This window comes from Anomalospiza imberbis, chromosome 17 (genome assembly GCF_031753505.1).
Source record: "Anomalospiza imberbis isolate Cuckoo-Finch-1a 21T00152 chromosome 17, ASM3175350v1, whole genome shotgun sequence".
Lineage (NCBI taxonomy): Eukaryota > Metazoa > Chordata > Aves > Passeriformes > Viduidae > Anomalospiza > Anomalospiza imberbis.
This window is the reverse complement of record NC_089697.1, coordinates 24831-49337: the sequence shown is the minus strand read 5'-3', so window position 1 is coordinate 49337 and position 24507 is coordinate 24831. Positions and strand designations below refer to the sequence as shown.

The following is a 24507-nucleotide window of genomic DNA, read 5'->3' as shown; positions in this document are numbered from 1 at the left end:
GAACTGTCACAAAGGCCATGGAATGTTGGGGCTTAGACCCTGGCGACAACCAACAGCTCCTGGCTATTGGGGTTTGGACCCTGGAGCTGTCAACAGCTCATGAGCTTTGGGGCTTGGACTTTGCAAAGGCCAAGGGCACTTGGATTGTGTGCTATTGACCCTGCAAAGGCCAAGAGCCTTTGGATATTGGGGTTTAGACCCTACAAAGGCCAAGGGCCTTTGGATATTGGGGTTTAGACCCTGCTAAGTCCAAGGGCCTTTGGGCATTGCTGTTTACTCTCTGCTCGTGCCAAGGGGAGGATGGAGACCCGGCGGGTGAGTGAGAAAGCCACTGCTCTCCTTGTGCCAAGCCCAGCAGGGACCTGGGAGGGCCTGGGCTGGGCCTCGGGGAACAGTTCCCTTTGGCAATAGCAAGGGATTAACAGTTGGCTGTTCCGGAGCTGGCAGCAGCTTTGGTGCTCGCTGTGGGGACAGGTGTGGGAGGGAATGGGTGGCTCCTGGCCATCCCAGAGCACAGCCACATCTCCTCCTCCATCCTTGTCCCACTGGAGGCTGTGGGCACAAACAAGGGAGCAGCTTTTCATTGCCTTCCCCTCACCCAAATTACAGCACAGCCTCAGTGCTTCCCAGAGTCCAGAATGAGTTTCTCCCAGACATCTCTGAAATGATCCCTAGTGGCCCAGAGGAGGTCACAAGCATGATAGGAAGATGCTCCAAGGGCTGGAGCACCAGTGGCAAGGGAAAAGGATGCAAGAGTTGGGGTTGTCCAGCCTGGAGAAGGTTCCAGGGTGACCTTAGAGCCCCTTCCAATGCATGAAAGGGCTGCATGAGAGCTGGAGATGGACTTAAGCCAGAGGCCTGCAGGGACAGGACAAATGACAAAAGCTTCCCACCAAGACAGGGCAGGGATGGATGGGATATTGGGAGGGAGTTCTGCCCTCTGAGGGTGCTGAGGCCCTGGCACCCAGGCTTGAGGTTTCCCAGAGAAGCTGTGGCTGCCCCTGGATCCCTAGGAGTGTTCAAGGCCAGACTGGCTGGGGCTCTGGGCAACTCCCCTTCTGGTGCTCTTAGAAGTGATGAAACACCTTCCAGCATGTTGATTTCTGCTGCTGTCAAACTACTGGGCTGAAAATATTCCCAAGGAGGGGAGGAAGAGCTCAGCTGGAATTGCTGTGCTCTGGGACAGGCTGGGAGGCACTCAGAGGCGACTGCCTCAGGGGCAGCCATGCAGTCTGAGTGTGCTCTTCCCCGTGCTCTTGCAGGGAGCTCGAGGGCTTTCTCAGCAGGGACGTTCCTCCGGAGCCCCTGAGGTGAGTAAAGTGTGCTGAGCTGGCTGGCATTTTGAAACTGGTTCTCCATGAATGGATGCTGGTTCTTGTGGGATCAGAAAAGAGGTATCTCAGTGCTGCTTTGGAATGGGAACAGAACACCTGACTAACAGCTGGATGTGGGCTTTCAGGCGCTGGTAGGCGACAGTGACAGCATGGCCAATTCCATCATCTGCACCGACAATCCTGGGAACATCCTCTCAACTCTGACATCCACTGATGAACAGCATCCTTTTGAATTGGTTCGGGAAGCTACAGAGAACTGGGGGCGCATGCAGCGGCATTTTGATCAAATGGAGGAGAGAACTCAGAGGATCAGAAGCCGCTGCCAGCTGATAGACTCTCTGCTAGAAGAAATCAGTAGGTGAGTCTTTCCTCCTCCTCCTCCTCCTCCTCCTCCTCCTGCATTCCAGAAACAATCTGCTTCCAGGCCGGGGAGTTCAGAGGAGTCCCTGGTGAAGAAGTCACCTGCCTACCATGTGTAGTCCTCAGTGTGGCCCTCGAGCATGGTCCTGTCTGGTTTTTCCATGCTCTTCTGTGACTCCCAAGGCTGTCTGGGAGCTGCAGAGCCATGTTGCAATAGGAGACTCCTTCTCGCCGTGCTGCTTCCCTGAATTCTGTTCTTTAAGTGCCCCTGCCCAGCCATAGCTTCTCACTGAAAGAAGGCAGCCTCTGGAGGATTTTCCTGGGAGGGAAAGAGCAAGGTCTTCCTTAGCCCACTGCCCCCAGCTCCATCCTGGAGAGCTGAAAATGGCATTGCTGACTCTTCAGGCCTCTTGATTCTTCTGACTGAGCCTTGTCTCTGCAGTGACTGTGCAAACCTTGAGAAGTCCAGGGAAATGCTGCTGCAATGCACTGGAATCCCGGAGACAGGAGCCTTGTGTCTGCATCTGAAGAACACCAAGCAGCGGAAGGAAGCATCAGCCCAGGCCGAACAGGCAGAGCAGCAGGACAGGATGGAGGTTGGTTTTGGAAATGAGACTGGTTTTCCCTTGAAAACTCGTCTTGCCCCTTCTTCTACACTGGAGGACTTGGCTGCACTCGAGGGAGAAGACCCATTGTTGCAGAGCGAGCTGGAAGTCAAGAGGCAGTCATTGGAGGAATTGCAGCTTCAGAGGGATCTGCTGCAGCAGGAGAGGGATGATGTTAGCACGGCTCTGAACACCTTATTGCTCGGCAGCACCTGTGGGAGGGGGAGTTGTGGCAGCCAGATCAGCCCAGATGCTGTTGCTGGCAGGAGAAGACGGGCACACTGCTGTGCACACCTGGCTCAAGACGGCACATGCGTTTATGAGCCAGGGATATGCGTGTTCATCAGCAAAGTGTTGCATGCTTCTGCAAAATGTGTTGCTTTGGGCAGCCACAGAGCCTCTAAAACGGGGATCGGAGCTGGGGAAGGGTCTGGAGCACAGGTGTGACCAGGAGCAGCTGAGGGAGCTGGGGGGGCTCAGCCTGGAGAAAAGGAGGCTCAGGGGGCACCTTCTTGCCTTCTACAGCTCTCTGTGACAGGAAGCTGCAGCCAGGTGAGGGTCAGGCACTGCTCCCAGGGAACAAGGGACAGGACAAGAGGAAACAGCCCCAAGGTGTGCCAGAGGAGGTTTAGATTGGGTGTTACAGGATAGCTGCAAGAGAAGGCTTTGTTTCTGATGGTCTCTGTCAGACAGTCTCAGTTCTGGGGAATGTGATAGGTTGGGCAAATGCACAGCAGACGTTCTGATTTGGCCACATCAGGCAGGCGTCCACAAGTCACAAAATGTCTGCTCAGCACAAGAGCCATTTCCCGGCGAGGCATCCTCTCCTTGCAGAGAGCTGCGTAGAATATGTGAGGAGGAGAAACTTAGACGAGAGTTTTGATGTGGCAGGGGGAAATCCTGTATATTTCCCCTTGATTCAGCAAGCAAATTTGTTTTCACAAATCTTCCTGAAAATGTCCAGCAATGAAATATATCCAGATAATAATTGTGTTTCCCAAGTGGCAGTTGCAGAAGATGCAGTATTTTTGGGTGACAACACGGAGTTTGGAGTGGGGATGTTTGTTGGGAAGGAGCTGTCTGGTCCCAGGCAAGCCAGCAGGGCCTGACACAGCACTTCCAAGGTAACAGTGCCAGAGGCTTTTGGCAGCCCCGGCTATCACAGCTGCATAGGGCAGATGCTGTGAAACTTTGAGCCCAGAGCACAGGTGCTCCTTGTCCTCTGGCTGCCTGCGAGGTGCCACTGGCTGGCTCTGCACAGGGCTCCCGAGGAAGGGCTCGAGCTGTACCTTGTCCCACTTCCAGGTTTCCCAGGAGCAAGATTCATCGAGCTGCTCTCTGGAGCAGCTGGGCCCGGAATCCTCTGGCCAAGGGCACGCACTGGCCCAGGTGTGCCGAGAGCAGGAGCTGCTGGGCCAGAAGGCTGACCTTGAGGGCCGACTGGCAGCCATGGAGTGGCTCCAACAAGACCTTTCCAGGCAGCTGGAGGAGACCAGGTAAAGGCAGGGAGCAGAACCTTTTCAGATCTATTTACATTCCATGGACAGAATATGGAAGAGTCCCAAGAACAAAAATATGCCACAATGTGAAGGTTCTTTTTCTGACACCTAAAGCCAGCAAAGCTCTCGTGAGCCTTGGGCTCCTGTTTGTGCTGCCGAGCACACTCCTGTGGGAAGTCCAAAGCAATCCACCCAGCCCTGAACTGAGTAGTAGGTAAACCATGCCGATGCTGAGTGAAACCTCAGGTTTCTCTTGGCTTTGGTTTCTTCTTCTGGGCATTGAACGTCCCTCATTCCTTAGCAAGTAGCTTGACATGATCCTGATCTTCAGAACTGAAGCTTCGTCTTCAGCATTCCAGGCTCCGACCTTGGCACGTTGGGGGTAGCACACTGCCATTCAGGGGGAAGCCAGAGGCTCCTGCTGAAAATCTTGAGGGCTTTCTGCTTCCAAGCACACTCTTGAGAAGTGTGGGACAGGCCCTAGAGCTGGCTGGAGAGCAGCAGGGAAAGCTCTTTGGAATTCTCAACAGCCTCTGGGGATTCTTGCTGATTGTTGATGGGCACCCAGCTGCCAAACCTGCCAACCTCCCTTTGGATGGTCCCTCTCACTCTGTAAAGAAGGACAAGTGCCTCGGGCTACTGCCTGCTTGCCCCGCAACACTAAAATAAAGGTGGCAAGTCTACTCCATGACCTTGCAAGAGTTTAAACTGCAGTCCCTGCATTCAGGTAGTTGTTGTTCAGACAAAAGGGTGTCCTGATTTTTTACAAGTGCTGCTGTGAGATGACCATGAGATTTTACTGTGTCACGCAAAGTAGTTCTGAAGCCACATAAATACAGGGTGTCTGGAAGATGATGGACCTTTATGTCCATTATCAAGAGCATTAAAAAGTCAGCAGTCAGCAAGGACAAGAGTCTGTTGTGTCCCCCTGCAGAGCAGCTTGGAAGTGCTAATGAGAGAAGGGCTGTGAGCAGGGGCTGGGCTTTTGCTCGTCGCCCCAGCCTGTTTGGACACAGCTAGCCAGTGTCATAGGTCAGGATCAGCAACTGAAGGTTTGGCTGTTGAGGCCAAGTTGGGCTGGGCTGTCTGTGCTGTGCCAGGCCATAGGGAAGGCCTGGGCAGTCCCTCAGAGGGCCCTGCTCTGCTGTTGAGATGGCACAAATGTGCCTTGCCTGGGCGAATTTCCACGTGGCCCATTTCCCATACTCAGGTGTGGGGATCTTGAGCCACGTCGTCCTGGAATACCCGGCTGTGGGTGTCTGGAGCAAGCAACTCATGTCTCTCCGTATGTGCAACTCATAGGTCAGCAAAGGAGAGCCTGGAATCCAGGCTGAGTGCTGCTCAGCAGCAGATATCTCAGCTGGAGACCACCAGGAACCATCTGGAGGATCAAGTGCTCACAGTCACACAGGCCAAGGAGGTGATAGAAGGTGAGAACCTCGTGTGCTTTGTTTGTGGTGCTGCCCCTGCCTAGAGAACTAAGCACCCTGTAAAGCTGCCTCTGTCCACAGAGCTTCTGAGAAGTGGTGGGGCTTGGTGGCACTGAAAGGGCCTGAGGTCAGTAAAGTCAGTAAAGACTCTGACTCTTGCTGTTGGTCGTGTTTGTAGGAGAAGTGAAGTGCCTGCAAGATGAGCTGGAAGCAGAGAGATCTCTCAGGAGGCAGGAACGGGAAGACACAGCTCAACAGCTCCTGCAGGCAGAGCAGCAGCATCACAAAAGCCTCAGGCTTCAGGGAACTGCTCAGCAACTGGAAATAAAGAAGCTCCTGCAAGACCTGGTAGGGGACAGTACACTTCTGGAGTGTCCAAGCCAGCCCTGTGGGTTGGTTTAGCACAAGCAGAGCCTGAGGGTGTGAAAGGGCAGCAATCCTCTGCCAAGGCCTCCCGCTGCTGGGCCGGACAGCAGAGGCAGCAGCTTGGACTTGGAGGTGCCTGAGAGCCCCCAGGATGGTGCTGGGACAGTAAATGCAGCCACAGCTTCAGTGAGGGCGTAAGAGGAGTTCCAGAGCAGGTTGGGCAGTGCCCACCCAAAGCGTGGCAGCCCAGGGCAGGATTGTCCCTGAGTCCCACCTGCCACGGAGCAGATGCCAGCGTGGAGCACTTGCCGGCATGGAGCAGATGCCAACAGTGCTGCTGGCTGCAGGCGTGGGAACTCGGTTCCTTTCTTGCTGTGCTTCCATGGTGGACAGAGGGATTAGCTTTGGGCTGGAAGCAAAGGGAACAGGCCCCTTGTCCCTGGTCCTTCAGTCCTTGTGACTGGGGTGTCAGGGAAGGGAAGGTGACACCTCCTTTTCTGAGCACTTGGACTCAACGCTTGGGAAGGTCTTTGCCAACAGAAGAGATTCCACGAGTCTGTGATTCTTGCACCTGCTGAGCCTCCTTTTGAATTCCATGACAGGACACGGTTTCTGGAGTGCTGTTGTCTTTTCCGGTTGGGGGTTGTGGGAGGGATGAAGCTTCACCTTTTTCAGCAGGGAGCTTGCCTGGGACTTCATCTTACAAATTTCTCCTCCCCTCCTCAGGCAAGTGAGCGCGAAAGGCACCGTGCAGAGATGCAGGAGACGCTGGAGCAATGGGAAAAAGAGAAGGCAGAGAGAGAGCAGGAGCACAAGAAGGTGCTGTTTGAGATGAGGCAGAAAGATGCCACCCTGCTGGCCCAACAAGAAGAACTAAGGAGATTTGAAAATGCCAAGCGACAGGTAATGACTGAGAGAGGAGAACTGGTGTGATTTTTTGCAAGGCTGGAGCTGTGGGAGATGGCAGGACATGGGGCTGTGTGGAGCATGCCCTCCGTGTCTTCTACATTGAACTGGGGGAGGTGAAAGCTGAACGGGGCTGTCTTTGGGACCAGCAATGAGCCCTCTCATAGGAAGCCAGGCAGAAACATCAGCTATCAGCTGAGATCTTTGTGCTGCTCTTGTGCTCTGTTGTTCTAAGATGTACCTCAGGGTACCTTCGCTGTTCTCTTTCCGCTCCCCTTTTGGTGTGTACTGGTAGGTGTTCACAGCCAAAGTGAGTTTGTAGCTCTTTTCTTATGTGGGAACGGGGGGGGGGTAGGGGGGTGCAGCAGCAACATTGACAAGAGAAAAATCTTTTTAAAGACTTGCCTGGAGTATTTCTGAACAGTAACCCAGAGATGTCTTCTGGGCTGTGTTTTAAGTCACTTCCTGGGAAGCTGTGTTGGCCCCGGGGCAGGCAGTGGCCCAGGGGAGCAGCAGCCGAGTGCTGTGAGAGCACGTGAGCCCATCAGTCTTTGCCTCTGCCACACGGATGCTGCAGGAGAAGTGTGAAGCCCTCTGCTCTTTCCTTCGGTGCAGGTGCTGCTGGAAGAGCAGAAGGAGAAGAGTGCTTTATCAGAGGCACTGCTCCAGACTCAGGGAGAGCTCAGCCGAGCCCACCAGCAGGTCCAGCAGCTCAGGCAGGAGGTGAAAGAGCTGCAAGAGAAGGGGCAGGTAAGTGTGAGTAGGCAGGCAACAGAGGGCAGGGCAGGGACAAGGGCACAAAAGGCAGCTCCTGGGACTGAGGAGGCAAGGGCTGCTTCAGGCCCTGGGAGCACAGAGCCTGGTAAGCTCCAGAGCTCAGCCCCAGGAAGGAAGGCTTGCAGTGGAAGCAGAGCTGGCTAGAGAAGCCAAAAGAAGCAGCTGAAGGAATGGGATTTTGAGGCAGCACGTGGAACAAGCTGAGCCTGAGGGCAGGTCCCAGGAAGTTGCTCTGCATTTTGTTGCCAGACCATCAAGGCAAATCTGCAAGCTGAGCTGCAGGAAGCTCGCAGTGAAGTCCAGGCAGTGCAGAGGAGGCACAAGGAAGAGCTACACGGCCTCAAAGAGGAAATGAATCTGCTCCTTGAGCAGAGGGAGGCTCTACAAAAGCAGGTGAGTGAAACAGCACTGGCACGGCAGCCATGCAGCGAGGGGTCTGTGGCCTTCTTGCTTTTCCATGGCAGAGCAGCAGCTGGTGGGGTGATCCCTGGGGCTGTCTCGGGCTCTGGGGGCTCCATGGCAGCTGCTCTGTAGGACACACAGTGCTCTGCTGAATCTCAGCTGCTGCTCTGGACAGCTGGGCTAGTCCTCTGGGCTGTTGGCCAGCAACCATCAGCATGGATTCCTGCTGGCCTCTCCTTGCCAGCCTTGGTTTGGGAGGTGCTTTTTCAGGTGCCCTTGGTGGTGGGCCACTTAGAGACTGAAACAAGTTGTCCATATCCAGTGTGAATCTGGTGCTCTCAGGACAGGGAGAAATGGAAAGTTGTCCTTTGCCTTTCCTCTCAGCCTGTGCTGTGGCTGACAGTGACAAGCTGTGGCTGCAGCCCCTGACTGCTTTGTTCCCTTTGACTGGAGGTGGGAGAGTTGACATCTCAGCTGGCAGCCTCCCGAGAGTCCCGGGAAACAACTGTCCAGAGAGCCCAGCAAGAGGTGAGGGAGGCCCAGGAAGAGTCCAGGCAGAAGCTGTCGGAGGTTGAACACGTCCAGAAGATCCTGGAGGAGGCAGAAAATCTGAACAAGGAGCTGCAAGTGCATGTGGAGTCCTTGAAGAGGGAAAGGAATCGCTGGGAAGAAGTGGCTCAGCAAAATTCAGAATTGCAGGCTTCAGTGGATGTCCTAGAGAGTGAAAAAGCCAGGTAAATGAAAGCCTGTGGGACTCTGCATTGTGGTGAATGGATTCCCTCTTTGCCCTCTTTGCACCTGCCAGGGGCTCTGGCAGCATTTCCTAAGTGGCAGATTCTGAACTCTCCGTGCAGACACTTCTCCTTGTCTGGATGTTGTCTTTCATTTTCTTTACTTTTAAGACTTCAAACAGAGTTTTTCTGCAGAGAAAGGATTTGGGGGTAGCTCTTTCCCTCTAGGGGGTATTGTGTTTTTAGGTGGGTGTGTTGACACTGCCCGAGCTGCATTGTAAGGAGCTGGATACATCCATCAGCTCCACCTTGGGTCCTGTAACTTGAAGCCTCTGGGATGTGGATCAGCCTGGCCTCTGATGCTTTTTCTGGGCAGAACCATCTGAAGGCCCTGATTGCTGATCTAGGCCAGATTGCCCTCGGAGGCAGCCCAGCAACAAGAGCGGCTCTGTTGCATGGTTCCTCATAAAATGTGCCCCGGTGCCTGGAGGGCGTCTTCATTGCAAGACTTTGTTAGGTTTGTATTCACATTCCCACCTCAAAAAGAAGGTAGGGCATGTAGGCAGGAACTCCCTGTTCTTTCAGGGCCAAAAGCAGAGTAGGCACATGCTGGGCTTTGACTGCAGGGAGAACAAACAGCCAAGTTGTTTAGACAGACCTCATCAGACAGAGGAGTTTTTCCCTGAGGTGCTGCAAGTCCTGAGAGTTTATAAAATCTGATACCGTGTAGCAATGAGTTGCATATTCCCTTCTAGGCTGATAGTGTCTCTGGAGGAGAAGAACCAGCGCCTCAGAACTCTGGAAAAACAGAACCTGCTGCTGAACAATCGCGTATCTCGGTTATTTTCTGCTCTTAAGCAGGCAGAGCAGCTCTGTTCTGAGCATAGAAGACAAAGGCAGGAGCTCAACACCCAGGTAAGCTGTGCAGTGGCATCCTCTTCTCCAGGGACACACAACAGCACCTTTGCCTTGGAGGCCCCAACCTCTTTCCCCTCCCAGCAGCACGCACAGCTGCCGTCTTCTGCCCGGGGCTGCTGCTGCACCCTGAGGCCGAGGCTGGATCTGCTGTCTGCTGCCCAAGTTTTGCACCGTTCTCTCCCGGCTCCCAGCAGGAAATCTGGGAGGGGAGCAGCAGCAGACTCCTCTGGAGCCTCTGTGTCCCTCAGTTAGCAGTGTTGTCCCAGACAGAGTTGGTGCCTGTGCCGGGCACTGAGCAATGTGGGGACACAGAGGTGGCTATGGCAGGCTGGGCAGGGCACTTCCAGCGCAGCCATCTCAGCTGCTGTTCAGAGCTGCAGCCTCAAGGATGCCCATTGCCTCCCTTTCCCTCTTTTCTCTACATTGGTCTCCTTTGGAATCCTTGCTTTTCTGCCTTTTGGTTTTGGCATGGTTTTTGCCTGAAATCATTTCTTCTTTGCTGCTCTCCCTGCGGCCCACTCTGCAGCCTCAGGAGCAGCCCTGTCCCTGAGGCTCTGTGCATCCATCTTCCAGATCCAGGCCAAGCTGCTGGCAGAGATAGAGCAGACAGCTCACCAGGCAACTCAAGAGAAGCAGCTGCTGGAAACTGAGGTGTCTGAGCTGCGCGTGAGGCTCCAGAGCTCTGAGGAAAGAGCAGAGGCCATGGCCATACAGTGTAAGGACGTGGAGCTGGAGCTGAGGAAGACACAGGCTCAGAGGGACCATCTCAGAGCCCACAATCAGGAGCTGCTGAAACAGCTGGAGCAAAGTGAGCAAGGTACAGCTTCTCCTCTCCCACCCACTGCCCCATCCTGCCTCACCTGCGGGGATCTCGCTGATGGCTCGCAGAGGAAAAGTGCCCAGAGATGGCAGAGGGAAAAACAACCAGCAGGAGATTTATCCATCCAAGTGCCAGTGAAAGCTTTTTCTTGAGAAAGATGCTGTGGCTGGCAGTGCCATCCGGCTGTGCCATGGCTGATCCCGTGCACAGCTGGAGCCTTCCAGGTGCCGTGTCTGTGCTGAGGAGCTGTAGCTGGATGCCTCAGCTCGATTCCCCCAAACTCCAGGCCCTGCCAGAGCCTCCAGGCTACTGGCCTCTCTGGAGCAGGGCTGCACAGGCATCCCCTCTCCTTTGTCTCTCTTGGATTGCTCACTCTGCACAAGGCCAAGAGCAAACACACTTTCCCGTCCCTCTGAACATTTCCCCTTTCATTCCTGCTTTTTTCTCTGCCTGCAAATTTCCTTCATTTCTGTCAGCTTTGGAGCCCTTGTGGGCTCAGGGCCTGACAAACTCAGGCAGGCAGAGAAGACAGTGCTGTTGTCTCTGCAGGATGCACATCAGTTTGCCTTTGCTTTGCTTTTCCCCTTCTCCTTTCTCCTGTTCCTTCCCCCTCCCTGCTGCAGATTTGTGGGAGGCAGCAGTCAAGCACACCTCTCGAGAAACTGCCCTGGAGAAAGAGGCCTGTGAAAGGCAGGAAGAGGTTGTGACTCTTCGTCAGGAGGTGGCATCTCTGCAGAGGAAATTGGAGAGCCTGCAGAAGGAAAGGATGGATGTGCTGGTGAGATTGGCGGATGCCACAAAGGGCCATTTCCTAGCTGTGTTTGCACATTCAGTTAATAGTTCTAAGGATCACCTTTTTCCAGTTAAACTTCTCCAACTGCGTTCTTCTGAATAAGGAGGAGAAGATGTTGTAGTCATGTCAAAGCCAGTTAATGCTGAGCCTGCTGATTTTCCTCCATGCTGGGCTTCTGTGCCCTAGAAGCTTTAGTCCTCAATGTCCACACTGCCTCTATGGACATTGCATGCTTTGGGGAATTCCTCGTGTCCAAACCCATGTCCAGATTCCTAAATATCTGGATCTGGAAGGAGGGGTGAGAAGACCAAGTTTGCTGTGAATAGAAAGGTGTTTGGCCTTGGCCATCTGAGAGCAGCCAGTGGGGAGAGAAGAGAGGAAAGCCAAGTGCTGATCCACACCAGGACGTGTGCCTGCAAGGGGAGAAGTCGTCCTGAGTGGCAGCAGAGGATGACAGAGGGATCTGGCCATTGCTGCTCCAAGAGAGGGCAGTGGGGCTCTCGGGGATGGAGCCATGGAAACTCTACACAGCAGAGCTGGAAAACCACTGCTGTCAGCCCAAGCCCAGGGAAGGAAATGCTGGCGGTGTTTGCTCTTCCCTTCCTCCCTGATGGAGAGCACATCCTCGTGGCACTGCCTAAATCCTGCTTAGCATGGACTTGAAATCCTGGCTGCAGTTCTGGCAGCTCCTCCCCAGAGGAGCACTGGAGTGGGGCTGCAAGAGCTTGGGGAAGGGCAGAAAGGAAGCTGGGACAGGCTGAGGGAAGGAGCGGTATCAAGGGGGGAAGACCAGCAAAGGTCTGCAGCATCCCGAGGGGCAGAGAGAGAGGGGCAGCCAGTGCCTGCCCCTGCAGCAGGAGTCCAGATCTGGTCTGAAAAGCAAACCGAGGGGGCGAATGAGTGACCCTTTTTCTCCCTTTTTTGGCAGCATGGACAGGAATTGAACCAGCAGCACATGAGAGATGTGGAAGAGAAGAATGAAATGCATGCAGCTGAGTTAAGAAATCGTAAAGAAAATACTCAAGAATGGGAAGAGGAGAGAGAAGGCGAGCAGGAAGAGTTGGAGCATGGGGCTGCTTCTTTGAAGAAATGGAGAGAGAACACCCAAGTACTGAGTGCTGCACTGAAGAAAAGTGAAATTGCCAAAGGGACTCTGATGAAACACTTGTACATCCTGAAGGGAAAGTCTGGTATCCAGGAAGGCACTGGCATTGACCTTCAGTCCACTCCAGGGTCCCTGAATTATTCCAGTGCTGTTTCCCATGAGGAGGTGGGTCTCTATCCCTGTCAGTCCAGGCCTGCTTGGGTAAAGCAGCCCGGGCTGCAGCAGGCAGCCTTGTCTGTCTGCCTGGCTCCAGCCAGAGACCATTGACTGCCAGATTGTTTCCTGGCTCGCCCAGAAAGACTGCTCCAGCTCTGGAGCTTACTGTTCCAATCTGCTCCAGGCCAAAAGCTGGGCATGGGGAGCTGCTTTTCCTGTGCCCATGCAACACATGGGGGTTTGGATTTGGTGTGGGAAGTAATGGAGCAGGTGAGCAGAGGGATGGACTAAACTGAGTGATGGACTAAAGTGGACCAATGGCTGAAAATCAGCTGCACTCCTGGTGCTTAGAGTAAATGGTATTGCCAGTTGCAGAAGATGCAGTATTTTTGGGTGACAACACGGAGTTTGGAGTGGGGATGTTTGTTGGGAAGGAGCTGTCTGGTCCCAGGCAAGCCAGCAGGGCCTGACACAGCACTTCCAAGGTAACAGTGCCAGAGGCTTTTGGCAGCCCCGGCTATCACAGCTGCATAGGGCAGATGCTGTGAAACTTTGAGCCCAGAGCACAGGTGCTCCTTGTCCTCTGGCTGCCTGCGAGGTGCCACTGGCTGGCTCTGCACAGGGCTCCCGAGGAAGGGCTCGAGCTGTACCTTGTCCCACTTCCAGGTTTCCCAGGAGCAAGATTCATCGAGCTGCTCTCTGGAGCAGCTGGGCCCGGAATCCTCTGGCCAAGGGCACGCACTGGCCCAGGTGTGCCGAGAGCAGGAGCTGCTGGGCCAGAAGGCTGACCTTGAGGGCCGACTGGCAGCCATGGAGTGGCTCCAACAAGACCTTTCCAGGCAGCTGGAGGAGACCAGGTAAAGGCAGGGAGCAGAACCTTTTCAGATCTATTTACATTCCATGGACAGAATATGGAAGAGTCCCAAGAACAAAAATATGCCACAATGTGAAGGTTCTTTTTCTGACACCTAAAGCCAGCAAAGCTCTCTTGGGCTCCTGTTTGTGCTGCCGAGCACACTCCTGTGGGAAGTCCAAAGCAATCCACCCAGCCCTGAACTGAGTAGTAGGTAAACCATGCCGATGCTGAGTGAAACCTCAGGTTTCTCTTGGCTTTGGTTTCTTCTTCTGGGCATTGAACGTCCCTCATTCCTTAGCAAGTAGCTTGACATGATCCTGATCTTCAGAACTGAAGCTTCGTCTTCAGCATTCCAGGCTCCGACCTTGGCACGTTGGGGGTAGCACACTGCCATTCAGGGGGAAGCCAGAGGCTCCTGCTGAAAATCTTGAGGGCTTTCTGCTTCCAAGCACACTCTTGAGAAGTGTGGGACAGGCCCTAGAGCTGGCTGGAGAGCAGCAGGGAAAGCTCTTTGGAATTCTCAACAGCCTCTGGGGATTCTTGCTGATTGTTGATGGGCACCCAGCTGCCAAACCTGCCAACCTCCCTTTGGATGGTCCCTCTCACTCTGTAAAGAAGGACAAGTGCCTCGGGCTACTGCCTGCTTGCCCCGCAACACTAAAATAAAGGTGGCAAGTCTACTCCATGACCTTGCAAGAGTTTAAACTGCAGTCCCTGCATTCAGGTAGTTGTTGTTCAGACAAAAGGGTGTCCTGATTTTTTACAAGTGCTGCTGTGAGATGACCATGAGATTTTACTGTGTCACGCAAAGTAGTTCTGAAGCCACATAAATACAGGGTGTCTGGAAGATGATGGACCTTTATGTCCATTATCAAGAGCATTAAAAAGTCAGCAGTCAGCAAGGACAAGAGTCTGTTGTGTCCCCCTGCAGAGCAGCTTGGAAGTGCTAATGAGAGAAGGGCTGTGAGCAGGGGCTGGGCTTTTGCTCGTCGCCCCAGCCTGTTTGGACACAGCTAGCCAGTGTCATAGGTCAGGATCAGCAACTGAAGGTTTGGCTGTTGAGGCCAAGTTGGGCTGGGCTGTCTGTGCTGTGCCAGGCCATAGGGAAGGCCTGGGCAGTCCCTCAGAGGGCCCTGCTCTGCTGTTGAGATGGCACAAATGTGCCTTGCCTGGGCGAATTTCCACGTGACCCATTTCCCATACTCAGGTGTGGGGATCTTGAGCCACGTCGTCCTGGAATACCCGGCTGTGGGTGTCTGGAGCAAGCAACTCATGTCTCTCCGTATGTGCAACTCATAGGTCAGCAAAGGAGAGCCTGGAATCCAGGCTGAGTGCTGCTCAGCAGCAGATATCTCAGCTGGAGACCACCAGGAACCATCTGGAGGATCAAGTGCTCACAGTCACACAGGCCAAGGAGGTGATAGAAGGTGAGAACCTCGTGTGCTTTGTTTGTGGTGCTGCCCCTGCCTAGAGAACTAAGCACCCTGTAAAGCTGCCTCTGTCCACAGAGCTTCTGAGAAGTGGTGGGGCTTGGTGGCACTGAAAGGGCCTGAGGTCAGTAAAGTCAGTAAAGACTCTGACTCTTGCTGTTGGTCGTGTTTGTAGGAGAAGTGAAGTGCCTGCAAGATGAGCTGGAAGCAGAGAGATCTCTCAGGAGGCAGGAACGGGAAGACACAGCTCAACAGCTCCTGCAGGCAGAGCAGCAGCATCACAAAAGCCTCAGGCTTCAGGGAACTGCTCAGCAACTGGAAATAAAGAAGCTCCTGCAAGACCTGGTAGGGGACAGTACACTTCTGGAGTGTCCAAGCCAGCCCTGTGGGTTGGTTTAGCACAAGCAGAGCCTGAGGGTGTGAAAGGGCAGCAATCCTCTGCCAAGGCCTCCCGCTGCTGGGCCGGGCAGCAGAGGCAGCAGCTTGGACTTGGAGGTGCCTGAGAGCCCCCAGGATGGTGCTGGGACAGTAAATGCAGCCACAGCTTCAGTGAGGGCGTAAGAGGAGTTCCAGAGCAGGTTGGGCAGTGCCCACCCAAAGCGTGGCAGCCCAGGGCAGGATTGTCCCTGAGTCCCACCTGCCACGGAGCAGATGCCAGCGTGGAGCACTTGCCGGCATGGAGCAGATGCCAACAGTGCTGCTGGCTGCAGGCGTGGGAACTCGGTTCCTTTCTTGCTGTGCTTCCATGGAGGACAGACGGATTAGCTTTGGGCTGGAAGCAAAGGGAACAGGCCCCTTGTCCCTGGTCCTTCAGTCCTTGTGACTGGGGTGTCAGGGAAGGGAAGGTGACACCTCCTTTTCTGAGCACTTGGACTCAACGCTTGGGAAGGTCTTTGCCAACAGAAGAGATTCCACGAGTCTGTGATTCTTGCACCTGCTGAGCCTCCTTTTGAATTCCATGACAGGACACGGTTTCTGGAGTGCTGTTGTCTTTTCCGGTTGGGGGTTGTGGGAGGGATGAAGCTTCACCTTTTTCAGCAGGGAGCTTGCCTGGGACTTCATCTTGCAAATTTCTCCTCCCCTCCTCAGGCAAGTGAGCGCGAAAGGCACCGTGCAGAGATGCAGGAGACGCTGGAGCAATGGGAAAAAGAGAAGGCAGAGAGAGAGCAGGAGCACAAGAAGGTGCTGTTTGAGATGAGGCAGAAAGATGCCACCCTGCTGGCCCAACAAGAAGAACTAAGGAGATTTGAAAATGCCAAGCGACAGGTAATGACTGAGAGAGGAGAACTGGTGTGATTTTTTGCAAGGCTGGAGCTGTGGGAGATGGCAGGACATGGGGCTGTGTGGAGCATGCCCTCCGTGTCTTCTACATTGAACTGGGGGAGGTGAAAGCTGAACGGGGCTGTCTTTGGGACCAGCAATGAGCCCTCTCATAGGAAGCCAGGCAGAAACATCAGCTATCAGCTGAGATCTTTGTGCTGCTCTTGTGCTCTGTTGTTCTAAGATGTACCTCAGGGTACCTTCGCTGTTCTCTTTCCGCTCCCCTTTTGGTGTGTACTGGTAGGTGTTCACAGCCAAAGTGAGTTTGTAGCTCTTTTCTTATGTGGGAACGGGGGGGGAGGGGGGTGCAGCAGCAACATTGACAAGAGAAAAATCTTTTTAAAGACTTGCCTGGAGTATTTCTGAACAGTAACCCAGAGATGTCTTCTGGGCTGTGTTTTAAGTCACTTCCTGGGAAGCTGTGTTGGCCCCGGGGCAGGCAGTGGCCCAGGGGAGCAGCAGCCGAGTGCTGTGAGAGCACGTGAGCCCATCAGTCTTTGCCTCTGCCACACGGATGCTGCAGGAGAAGTGTGAAGCCCTCTGCTCTTTCCTTCGGTGCAGGTGCTGCTGGAAGAGCAGAAGGAGAAGAGTGCTTTATCAGAGGCACTGCTCCAGACTCAGGGAGAGCTCAGCCGAGCCCACCAGCAGGTCCAGCAGCTCAGGCAGGAGGTGAAAGAGCTGCAAGAGAAGGGGCAGGTAAGTGTGAGTAGGCAGGCAACAGAGGGCAGGGCAGGGACAAGGGCACAAAAGGCAGCTCCTGGGACTGAGGAGGCAAGGGCTGCTTCAGGCCCTGGGAGCACAGAGCCTGGTAAGCTCCAGAGCTCAGCCCCAGGAAGGAAGGCTTGCAGTGGAAGCAGAGCTGGCTAGAGAAGCCAAAAGAAGCAGCTGAAGGAATGGGATTTTGAGGCAGCACGTGGAACAAGCTGAGCCTGAGGGCAGGTCCCAGGAAGTTGCTCTGCATTTTGTTGCCAGACCATCAAGGCAAATCTGCAAGCTGAGCTGCAGGAAGCTCGCAGTGAAGTCCAGGCAGTGCAGAGGAGGCACAAGGAAGAGCTACACGGCCTCAAAGAGGAAATGAATCTGCTCCTTGAGCAGAGGGAGGCTCTACAAAAGCAGGTGAGTGAAACAGCACTGGCACGGCAGCCATGCAGCGAGGGGTCTGTGGCCTTCTTGCTTTTCCATGGCAGAGCAGCAGCTGGTGGGGTGATCCCTGGGGCTGTCTCGGGCTCTGGGGGCTCCATGGCAGCTGCTCTGTAGGACACACAGTGCTCTGCTGAATCTCAGCTGCTGCTCTGGACAGCTGGGCTAGTCCTCTGGGCTGTTGGCCAGCAACCATCAGCATGGATTCCTGCTGGCCTCTCCTTGCCAGCCTTGGTTTGGGAGGTGCTTTTTCAGGTGCCCTTGGTGGTGGGCCACTTAGAGACTGAAACAAGTTGTCCATATCCAGTGTGAATCTGGTGCTCTCAGGACAGGGAGAAATGGAAAGTTGTCCTTTGCCTTTCCTCTCAGCCTGTGCTGTGGCTGACAGTGACAAGCTGTGGCTGCAGCCCCTGACTGCTTTGTTCCCTTTGACTGGAGGTGGGAGAGTTGACATCTCAGCTGGCAGCCTCCCGAGAGTCCCGGGAAACGACTGTCCAGAGAGCCCAGCAAGAGGTGAGGGAGGCCCAGGAAGAGTCCAGGCAGAAGCTGTCGGAGGTTGAACACGTCCAGAAGATCCTGGAGGAGGCAGAAAATCTGAACAAGGAGCTGCAAGTGCATGTGGAGTCCTTGAAGAGGGAAAGGAATCGCTGGGAAGAAGTGGCTCAGCAAAATTCAGAATTGCAGGCTTCGGTGGATGTCCTAGAGAGTGAAAAAGCCAGGTAAATGAAAGCCTGTGGGACTCTGCATTGTGGTGAATGGATTCCCTCTTTGCCCTCTTTGCACCTGCCAGGGGCTCTGGCAGCATTTCCTAAGTGGCAGATTCTGAACTCTCCGTGCAGACACTTCTCCTTGTCTGGATGTTGTCTTTCATTTTCTTTACTTTTAAGACTTCAAACAGAGTTTTTCTGCAGAGAAAGGATTTGGGGGTAGCTCTTTCCCTCTAGGGGGTATTGTGTTTTTAGGTGGGTGTGTTGACACTGCCCGAGCTGCATTGTAAGGAGCTGGATACATCCATCAGCTCCACCTTGGGTCCTGTAACTTGAAGCCTCTGGGATGTGGATCAGCCTGGCCTCTGATGCTTTTTCTGGGCAGAACCATCTGAAGGCCCTGATTGCTGATCTAGGCCAGATTGCCCTCGGAGGCAGCCCAGCAACAAGAGCGGCTCTGTTGCATGGTTCCTCATAAAATGTGCCCCGGTGCCTGGAGGGCGTCTTCATTGCAAGACTTTGTTAGGTTTGTATTCACATTCCCACCTCAAAAAGAAGGTAGGGCATGTAGGCAGGAACTCCCTGTTCTTTCAGGGCCAAAAGCAGAGTAGGCACATGCTGGGCTTTGACTGCAGGGAGAACAAACAGCCAAGTTGTTTAGACAGACCTCATCAGACAGAGGAGTTTTTCCCTGAGGTGCTGCAAGTCCTGAGAGTTTATAAAATCTGATACCGTGTAGCAATGAGTTGCTTGCTTCCCTTCTAGGCTGATAGTGTCTCTGGAGGAGAAGAACCAGCGCCTCAGAACTCTGGAAAAACAGAACCTGCTGCTGAACTATCAGGTGTCTCAGTATCACTCTGCTCTTCAGCAGGCAGAGCAGCTCTCTTCTCACCGCGCTGGACAACTGCGGGAGCTCAACACCCAGGTAAGCTGTGCAGTGGCATCCTCTTCTCCAGGGACACACAACAGCACCTTTGCCTTGGAGGCCCCAACCTCTTTCCCCTCCCAGCAGCACGCACAGCTGCCGTCTTCTGCCCGGGGCTGCTGCTGCACCCTGAGGCCGAGGCTGGATCTGCTGTCTGCTGCCCAAGTTTTGCACCGTTCTCTCCCGGCTCCCAGCAGGAAATCTGGGAGGGGAGCAGCAGCAGACTCCTCTGGAGCCTCTGTGTCCCTCAGTTAGCAGTGTTGTCCCAGACAGAGTTGGTGCCTGTGCCGGGCACTGAGCAATGTGGGGACACAGAGGTGGCTATGGCAGGCTGGGCAGGGCACTTCCAGCGCAGCCATCTCAGCTGCTGTTCAGAGCTGCAGCCTCAAGGATGCCCATTGCCTCCCTTTCCCTCTTTTCTCTACATTGGTCTCCTTTGGAATCCTTGCTTTTCTGCCTTTTGGTTTTGGCATGGTTTTTGTCTGAAATCATTTCTTCTTTGCTGCTCTCCCTGCGGCCCACTCTGCAGCCTCAGGAGCAGCCCTGTCCCTGAGGCTCTGTGCATCCATCTTCCAGATCCAGGCCCTGCAGGACACAGTGCTGCAGATGGAGGCTTCCCAAACAACTCGAAAGAAGAAGCTGCTGCAGACGTTTGAGGAGTCTCGAGCAGGAGAATGGGCTTTGAGGGACTCTGTGGACGTGCTGGAGGCTGAGGTGTCTGAGCTGCGTGTGAGGCTCCAGAGCTCTGAGGAAAGAGCAGAGGCCATGGCCATACAGTGTAAGGACGTGGAGCTGGAGCTGAGGAAGACACAGGCTCAGAGGGACCATCTCAGAGCCCACAATCAGGAGCTGCTGAAACAGCTGGAGCAAAGTGAGCAAGGTACAGCTTCTCCTCTCCCACTCACTGCCCCATCCTGCCTCACCTGCAGGGATCTCGCTGATGGCTCGCAGAGGAAAAGTGCCCAGAGATGGCAGAGGGGAAAAACAACCAGCAGGAGATTTATCCATCCAAGTGCCAGTGAAAGCTTTTTCTTGAGAAAGATGCTGTGGCTGGCAGTGCCATCCGGCTGTGCCATGGCTGATCCCGTGCACAGCTGGAGCCTTCCAGGTGCCGTGTCTGTGCTGAGGAGCTGTAGCTGGATGCCTCAGCTCGATTCCCCCAAACTCCAGGCCCTGCCAGAGCCTCCAGGCTACTGGCTTCTCTGGAGCAGAGCTGCACAGGCATCCCCTCTCCTTTGTCTCTCTTGGATTGCTCACTCTGCACAAGGCCTAGAGCAAACACACTTTCCCATCCCTCTGAACATTTCCCCTTTCATTCCTGCTTTTTTCTCTGCCTTGTGGGCTCAGGGCCTGGCAAACTCAGGCAGGCAGAGAAGACACTGCTGTTGTCTGCAGGATGCACATCAGTTTGCCTTTGCTTTGCTTTTCCCCTTCTCCTTTCTCCTGTTCCTTCCCCCTCCCTGCTGCAGATTTGTGGGAGGCAGCAGTCAAGCACACCTCTCGAGAAACTGCCCTGGAGAAAGAGGCCTGTGAAAGGCAGGAAGAGGCTGTGGCTCTTCGTCAGGAGGTGGCATCTCTGCAGAGGAAATTGGAGAGCCTGCAGAAGGAAAGGATGGATGTGCTGGTGAGATTGGCAGATGCCACAAAGGGCCATTTCCTAGCTGTGTTTGCACATTCAGTTAATAGTTCTAAGGAGCACCTTTTTCCAGTTAAACTTCTCCAACTGCGTTCTTCTGAATAAGGAGGAGAAGATGTTGTAGTCATGTCAAAGCCAGTTAATGCTGAGCCTGCTGATTTTCCTCCATGCTGGGCTTCTGTGCCCTAGAAGCTTTAGTCCTCAATGTCCACACTGCCTCTATGGACATTGCATGCTTTGGGGAATTCCTCGTGTCCAAACCCATGTCCAGATTCCTAAATATCTGGATCTGGAAGGAGGGGTGAGAAGACCAAGTTTGCTGTGAATAGAAAGGTGTTTGGCCTTGGCCATCTGAGAGCAGCCAGTGGGGAGAGAAGAGAGGAAAGCCAAGTGCTGATCCACACCAGGACGTGTGCCTGCAAGGGGAGAACTCGTCCTGAGTGGCAGCAGAGGATGACAGAGGGATCTGGCCATTGCTGCTCCAAGAGAGGGCAGTGGGGCTCTCGGGGATGGAGCCATGGAAACTCTACACAGCAGAGCTGGAAAACCACTGCTGTCAGCCCAAGCCCAGGGAAGGAAATGCTGGCGGTGTTTGCTCTTCCCTTCCTCCCTGATGGAGAGCACATCCTCGTGGCACTGCCTAAATCCTGCTTAGCATGGACTTGAAATCCTGGCTGCAGTTCTGGCAGCTCCTCCCCAGAGGAGCACTGGAGTGGGGCTGCAAGAGCTTGGGGAAGGGCAGAAAGGAAGCTGGGACAGGCTGAGGGAAGGAGCAGAATCAAGGGGGGAACCCAGCAAAGGTCTGCAGCATCCCGAGGGGCAGAGAGAGAGGGGCAGCCAGTGCCTGCCCCTGCAGCAGGAGTCCAGATCTGGTCTGAAAAGCAAACCGAGGGGGCGAATGAGTGACCCTTTTTCTCCCTGTTTTGGCAGCATGGACAGGAATTGAACCAGCAGCACATGAGAGATGTGGAAGAGAAGAATGAAATGCATGCAGATGAGTTAAGAATTCATAAGGAAAATACTCAAGAATGGGAAGTGGAGAGAGAAGGCGAGCAGGAAGAGTTGGAGCATGGGGCTGCTTCTTTGAAGAAATGGAGAGAGAACACCCAAGTACTGAGTGCTGCACTGAAGAAAAGTGAAATTGCCAAAGGGACTCTGATGAAACACTTGTACATCCTGAAGGGAAAGTCTGGTATCCAGGCAGGCACTGGCATTGACCTTAAGTCCACTCCAGGGTCCCTGAATTATTCCAGTGCTGTTTCCCATGAGGAGGTGGGTCTCTATCCCTGTCAGTCCAGGCCTGCTTGGGTAAAGCAGCCCGGGCTGCAGCAGGCAGCCTTGTCTGTCTGCCTGGCTCCAGCCAGAGACCATTGACTGCCAGATTGTTTCCTGGCTCGCCCAGAAAGACTGCTCCAGCTCTGGAGCTTACTGTTCCAATCTGCTCCAGGCCAAAAGCTGGGCATGGGGAGCTGCTTTTCCTGTGCCCATGCAACACATGGGGGTTTGGATTTGGTGTGGGAAGTAATGGAGCAGGTGAGCAGAGGGATGCACTAAACCCAGCTGAGTTTTGTACTGAGAGGGCTGAAGAGCAGCTGCACTGCTGGTGCTTCGAGGATGCTTCCTGAGATGGAGATTCCTGAGGGACAGCTTCTGTGGTGTTTGAAATATGGGCATCATCTCCTCTCTGAATACCCTGCAGGCTGTTGGAGCACAAGTGGAACAGCTGTTACGTGGCTCAGGGACCATCCTGGAATCCAAGCAACCAATTGCATCACTAGAAGAGGAGAAGAGAGAGAGGCCTGAATTAACCACTGAGCCCAGAAGTGGCGAGCGGGTAAATTGGGCTTTCACTGCCTCTGCCGAGCCTCAGGCTCCTCTGGAACTTGGCACGTTAGCCCAGGCAGTGCTTTGGAGACCTCTGCTTGTTTCCTTGCCTCTCCCTGTCCCTGCTGTGGGCACACCCTTTTGTTTGTCCTCTCTCTTGGGGCAGCCCATGGCTTTCACAAGGGCACCTTCACTCCGCTGCCTCCCTCCCTGGCCCTGTGTCCCCGCACACACACTGGCCTCTCTTGCACAGCCCCCAGCGAGAGCTTTTTGCCCCCAGTGTTGTCTAGTGCAATTCAGGGTCTCAGAGCAGAGATCTCCTTGCCATGATGTCCACAGGTCTTTTTGCTCCGTGTTTGCTGACAGGTTTCTGTGACCCTCTCTCCCATCCAACGTGCAGGTGGAACCTGAAAGGAGAAGAAACAGAACTTTTAGGAGAGTGTTCCCCCCAGATTGCTTTACGTTTCCTGTCCACAAGCCTGCCTATCGAAATCGTCGACTTCTACAACAGAAGACTCCTCCAGTAGCTCAGGGAAGCAGCAGCCCTCCTGCTGATGCACAGCCTGTGGAGAAAGGGGTCAGTGGCCCAAATTTGGAAATCAGAGTTGGGTTCCTAAATCCCCTCGGAACTCTCTCTAACAGACCTGTGGTGGCTGGGGGATGTCCGTGGGAAGGCTTTGCCAGCCTTGAACTGGACCTGTTGATCATCTGAGCTCTGCTCTGTGTGGGAGCCTGTTCCCTTCCCCTTGCCCCAGGGCAGAGAGTTGGTGAGGGCTGGAGTTGGAGGCTGTGTCTGCCCCGAGAGCCGGTACCGTGGGGCTGCAGGTGCTCCTGCCAGCGTGGGCTTGTCTGAGCCGGGCCTTGTGCCTCTTTCAGGTGTCCCTGCTGCAGTCACAGCTGGCCCAAGACCGACAGGACCACCTGGAGAGCTGTGCAGGGAGCAGGCAGGAGACACAAGGTGCAGAAGGGACCTCCTTGCTTCCTGAACGACTCAGAGAGCAGCCAGGGTGCAGCTGGATGCAGTCTTAGACTTAGTCAGTAGTTTATGTTTAAAGGATAGTATAGGTGAAATTGAACCTTTACACAACTGTGTTCCATAGGATGAAAGACATATTTATAGAAAAATAAAGAGTTTATGATGATCATGATTAAACTAATAGATCTTTATCAGGGTTATTTACTACCCAGTACAGAGACCTATAACTTCCAGTATAGTGCATTATGTTTTGAAGCAACATTGTAGCAATTCTAGTCAAGCCAGCAAAACCAATTCTTGAAGATTGATGCTACTCACCCAAAGCAAGGACCACGGGCAAACATTTCTCTCAGCCTCAAGGCATGACCTTGAGAAGCATCCTCACTCCAGGGTGGAATCTGCAGAAGGGAGACATGTGACATGAACCACTTTGGTGAGAGCAGGAGAAACCTGCCATGTGTGGAGCTTTGTCATTTGTCCTTAGGAAACTGCAGCCTGATTATTCTCAGAGTCCCAGAATCTCAGGCCGGGGGAGGCTGGAAGCACCTCTGCAGGTCACCTTGCCCAGCCCCTGCTCCATCAGGGCCACCCAGAGCCAGCTGCCCAGGATGTGTCCAGGTGGCTTTTGAGTCTCTCCAGGGATGGAGACTCCACCACCTCCCTGGGCACCTGCACCAGTGCTCGGCCACCCTCCCAGTGCAGAAGTGCCTCCTGAGCTCAGAGAGCCCCTCCTGTGTGTCACTTGGTGCCCGAGGCCCCTGGAATGTCCCTGGCTCTGTCCCCTCTGCAGCCTCCCCCCGGGTATTTATCCCCAGGGATGAGATGCTCTGAGCCTGCTCTGCTCCAGGCTGGGCAGTGCCAGCTCTCTCAGCCTCTCCTCACGGCAGAGATGCTCCAGTCCCTCCGTCACCTTCATGGCCCTGTGCTGGACTCTGTCCAGTCTGTCCCTGTCTCCTGTACTGGGCAGCCCAGCTCTGGGCCCAGCACTCCAGGGCTGGCCTCACTGCTGTGGAGCAGAGGGAAAGGATCCCCTCCCTCCAGCAGCTGTGTCGCAGCTCCCGGTGCAGCCCAGGACGCTGTTCTGCATTGCTGCAGGAGCACATTGCTGGCCCGTGGGCATCCTGGTGTCCAGCAGGACCCTGCCAAACTTTAGTTTTTCAACCGGGTGGCCCCCAGCAGATACCGGTGCCTGTGGTTGTTCCTTCCCAAGGACAGGACTCAGCACCTGTCATAGAACTGTCACCCTTGTTGAACTGTCCCTCGGGATGGCAGCACTTCTCTCTGGCAGAGCAGCCACCGCTCCCGGTTTGTGGGAGGGCACCCCCTGGCCCCATCACCCAGTTTACTGACAAAGGTGTCAGCAAGGACTGGACTCAGCATTGTCCTCCAGGCTCCACCGCTAGACTTTGTGCCACTGATCTCCAGGGTTCCAAGAAGGTAGATTCTGTGCAAGGCGTCTTTGCTTGTATGCACAAATTCAGAAAGAATTGG

General features: G+C 54.4%; 1 protein-coding gene across 1 annotated transcript; it reads left to right on the top strand.

The window, feature by feature from the left end:
- Window positions 1–300: 300 nt before the first annotated feature.
- On the top strand, window positions 301–22451 carry LOC137484395 (centrosome-associated protein CEP250-like). Its single transcript, XM_068208269.1, has 30 exons — window positions 301–315; window positions 1263–1310; window positions 1460–1692; window positions 2137–2290; window positions 3605–3795; window positions 5101–5228; window positions 5407–5576; window positions 6321–6497; window positions 6796–6810; window positions 7116–7250; window positions 7527–7670; window positions 8133–8413; window positions 9166–9325; window positions 9902–10145; window positions 10772–10926; window positions 11870–12211; window positions 12869–13059; window positions 14358–14485; window positions 14664–14833; window positions 15578–15754; window positions 16053–16067; window positions 16370–16504; window positions 16781–16924; window positions 17387–17667; window positions 18421–18580; window positions 19157–19460; window positions 20050–20204; window positions 21147–21488; window positions 21916–22050; window positions 22407–22451. The coding sequence occupies exons 1-30, from the start codon at window positions 301–303 to the stop codon at window positions 22449–22451; spliced, it is 4974 nt and encodes a 1657-aa protein (XP_068064370.1).
- Window positions 22452–24507: the final 2056 nt, after the last annotated feature.

What these genes read in the sequence shown, in the direction of transcription:
- LOC137484395 (XM_068208269.1), top strand. An exon ending in AGCAGCAGGACAGGATGGAG is followed by an intron (nt 2,291 to 3,604) that starts GTTGGTTTTGGA and finishes TCCCACTTCCAG; the next exon opens with GTTTCCCAGGAGCAAGATTC. An exon ending in AGGCAGCTGGAGGAGACCAG is followed by an intron (nt 3,796 to 5,100) that starts GTAAAGGCAGGG and finishes TGCAACTCATAG; the next exon opens with GTCAGCAAAGGAGAGCCTGG.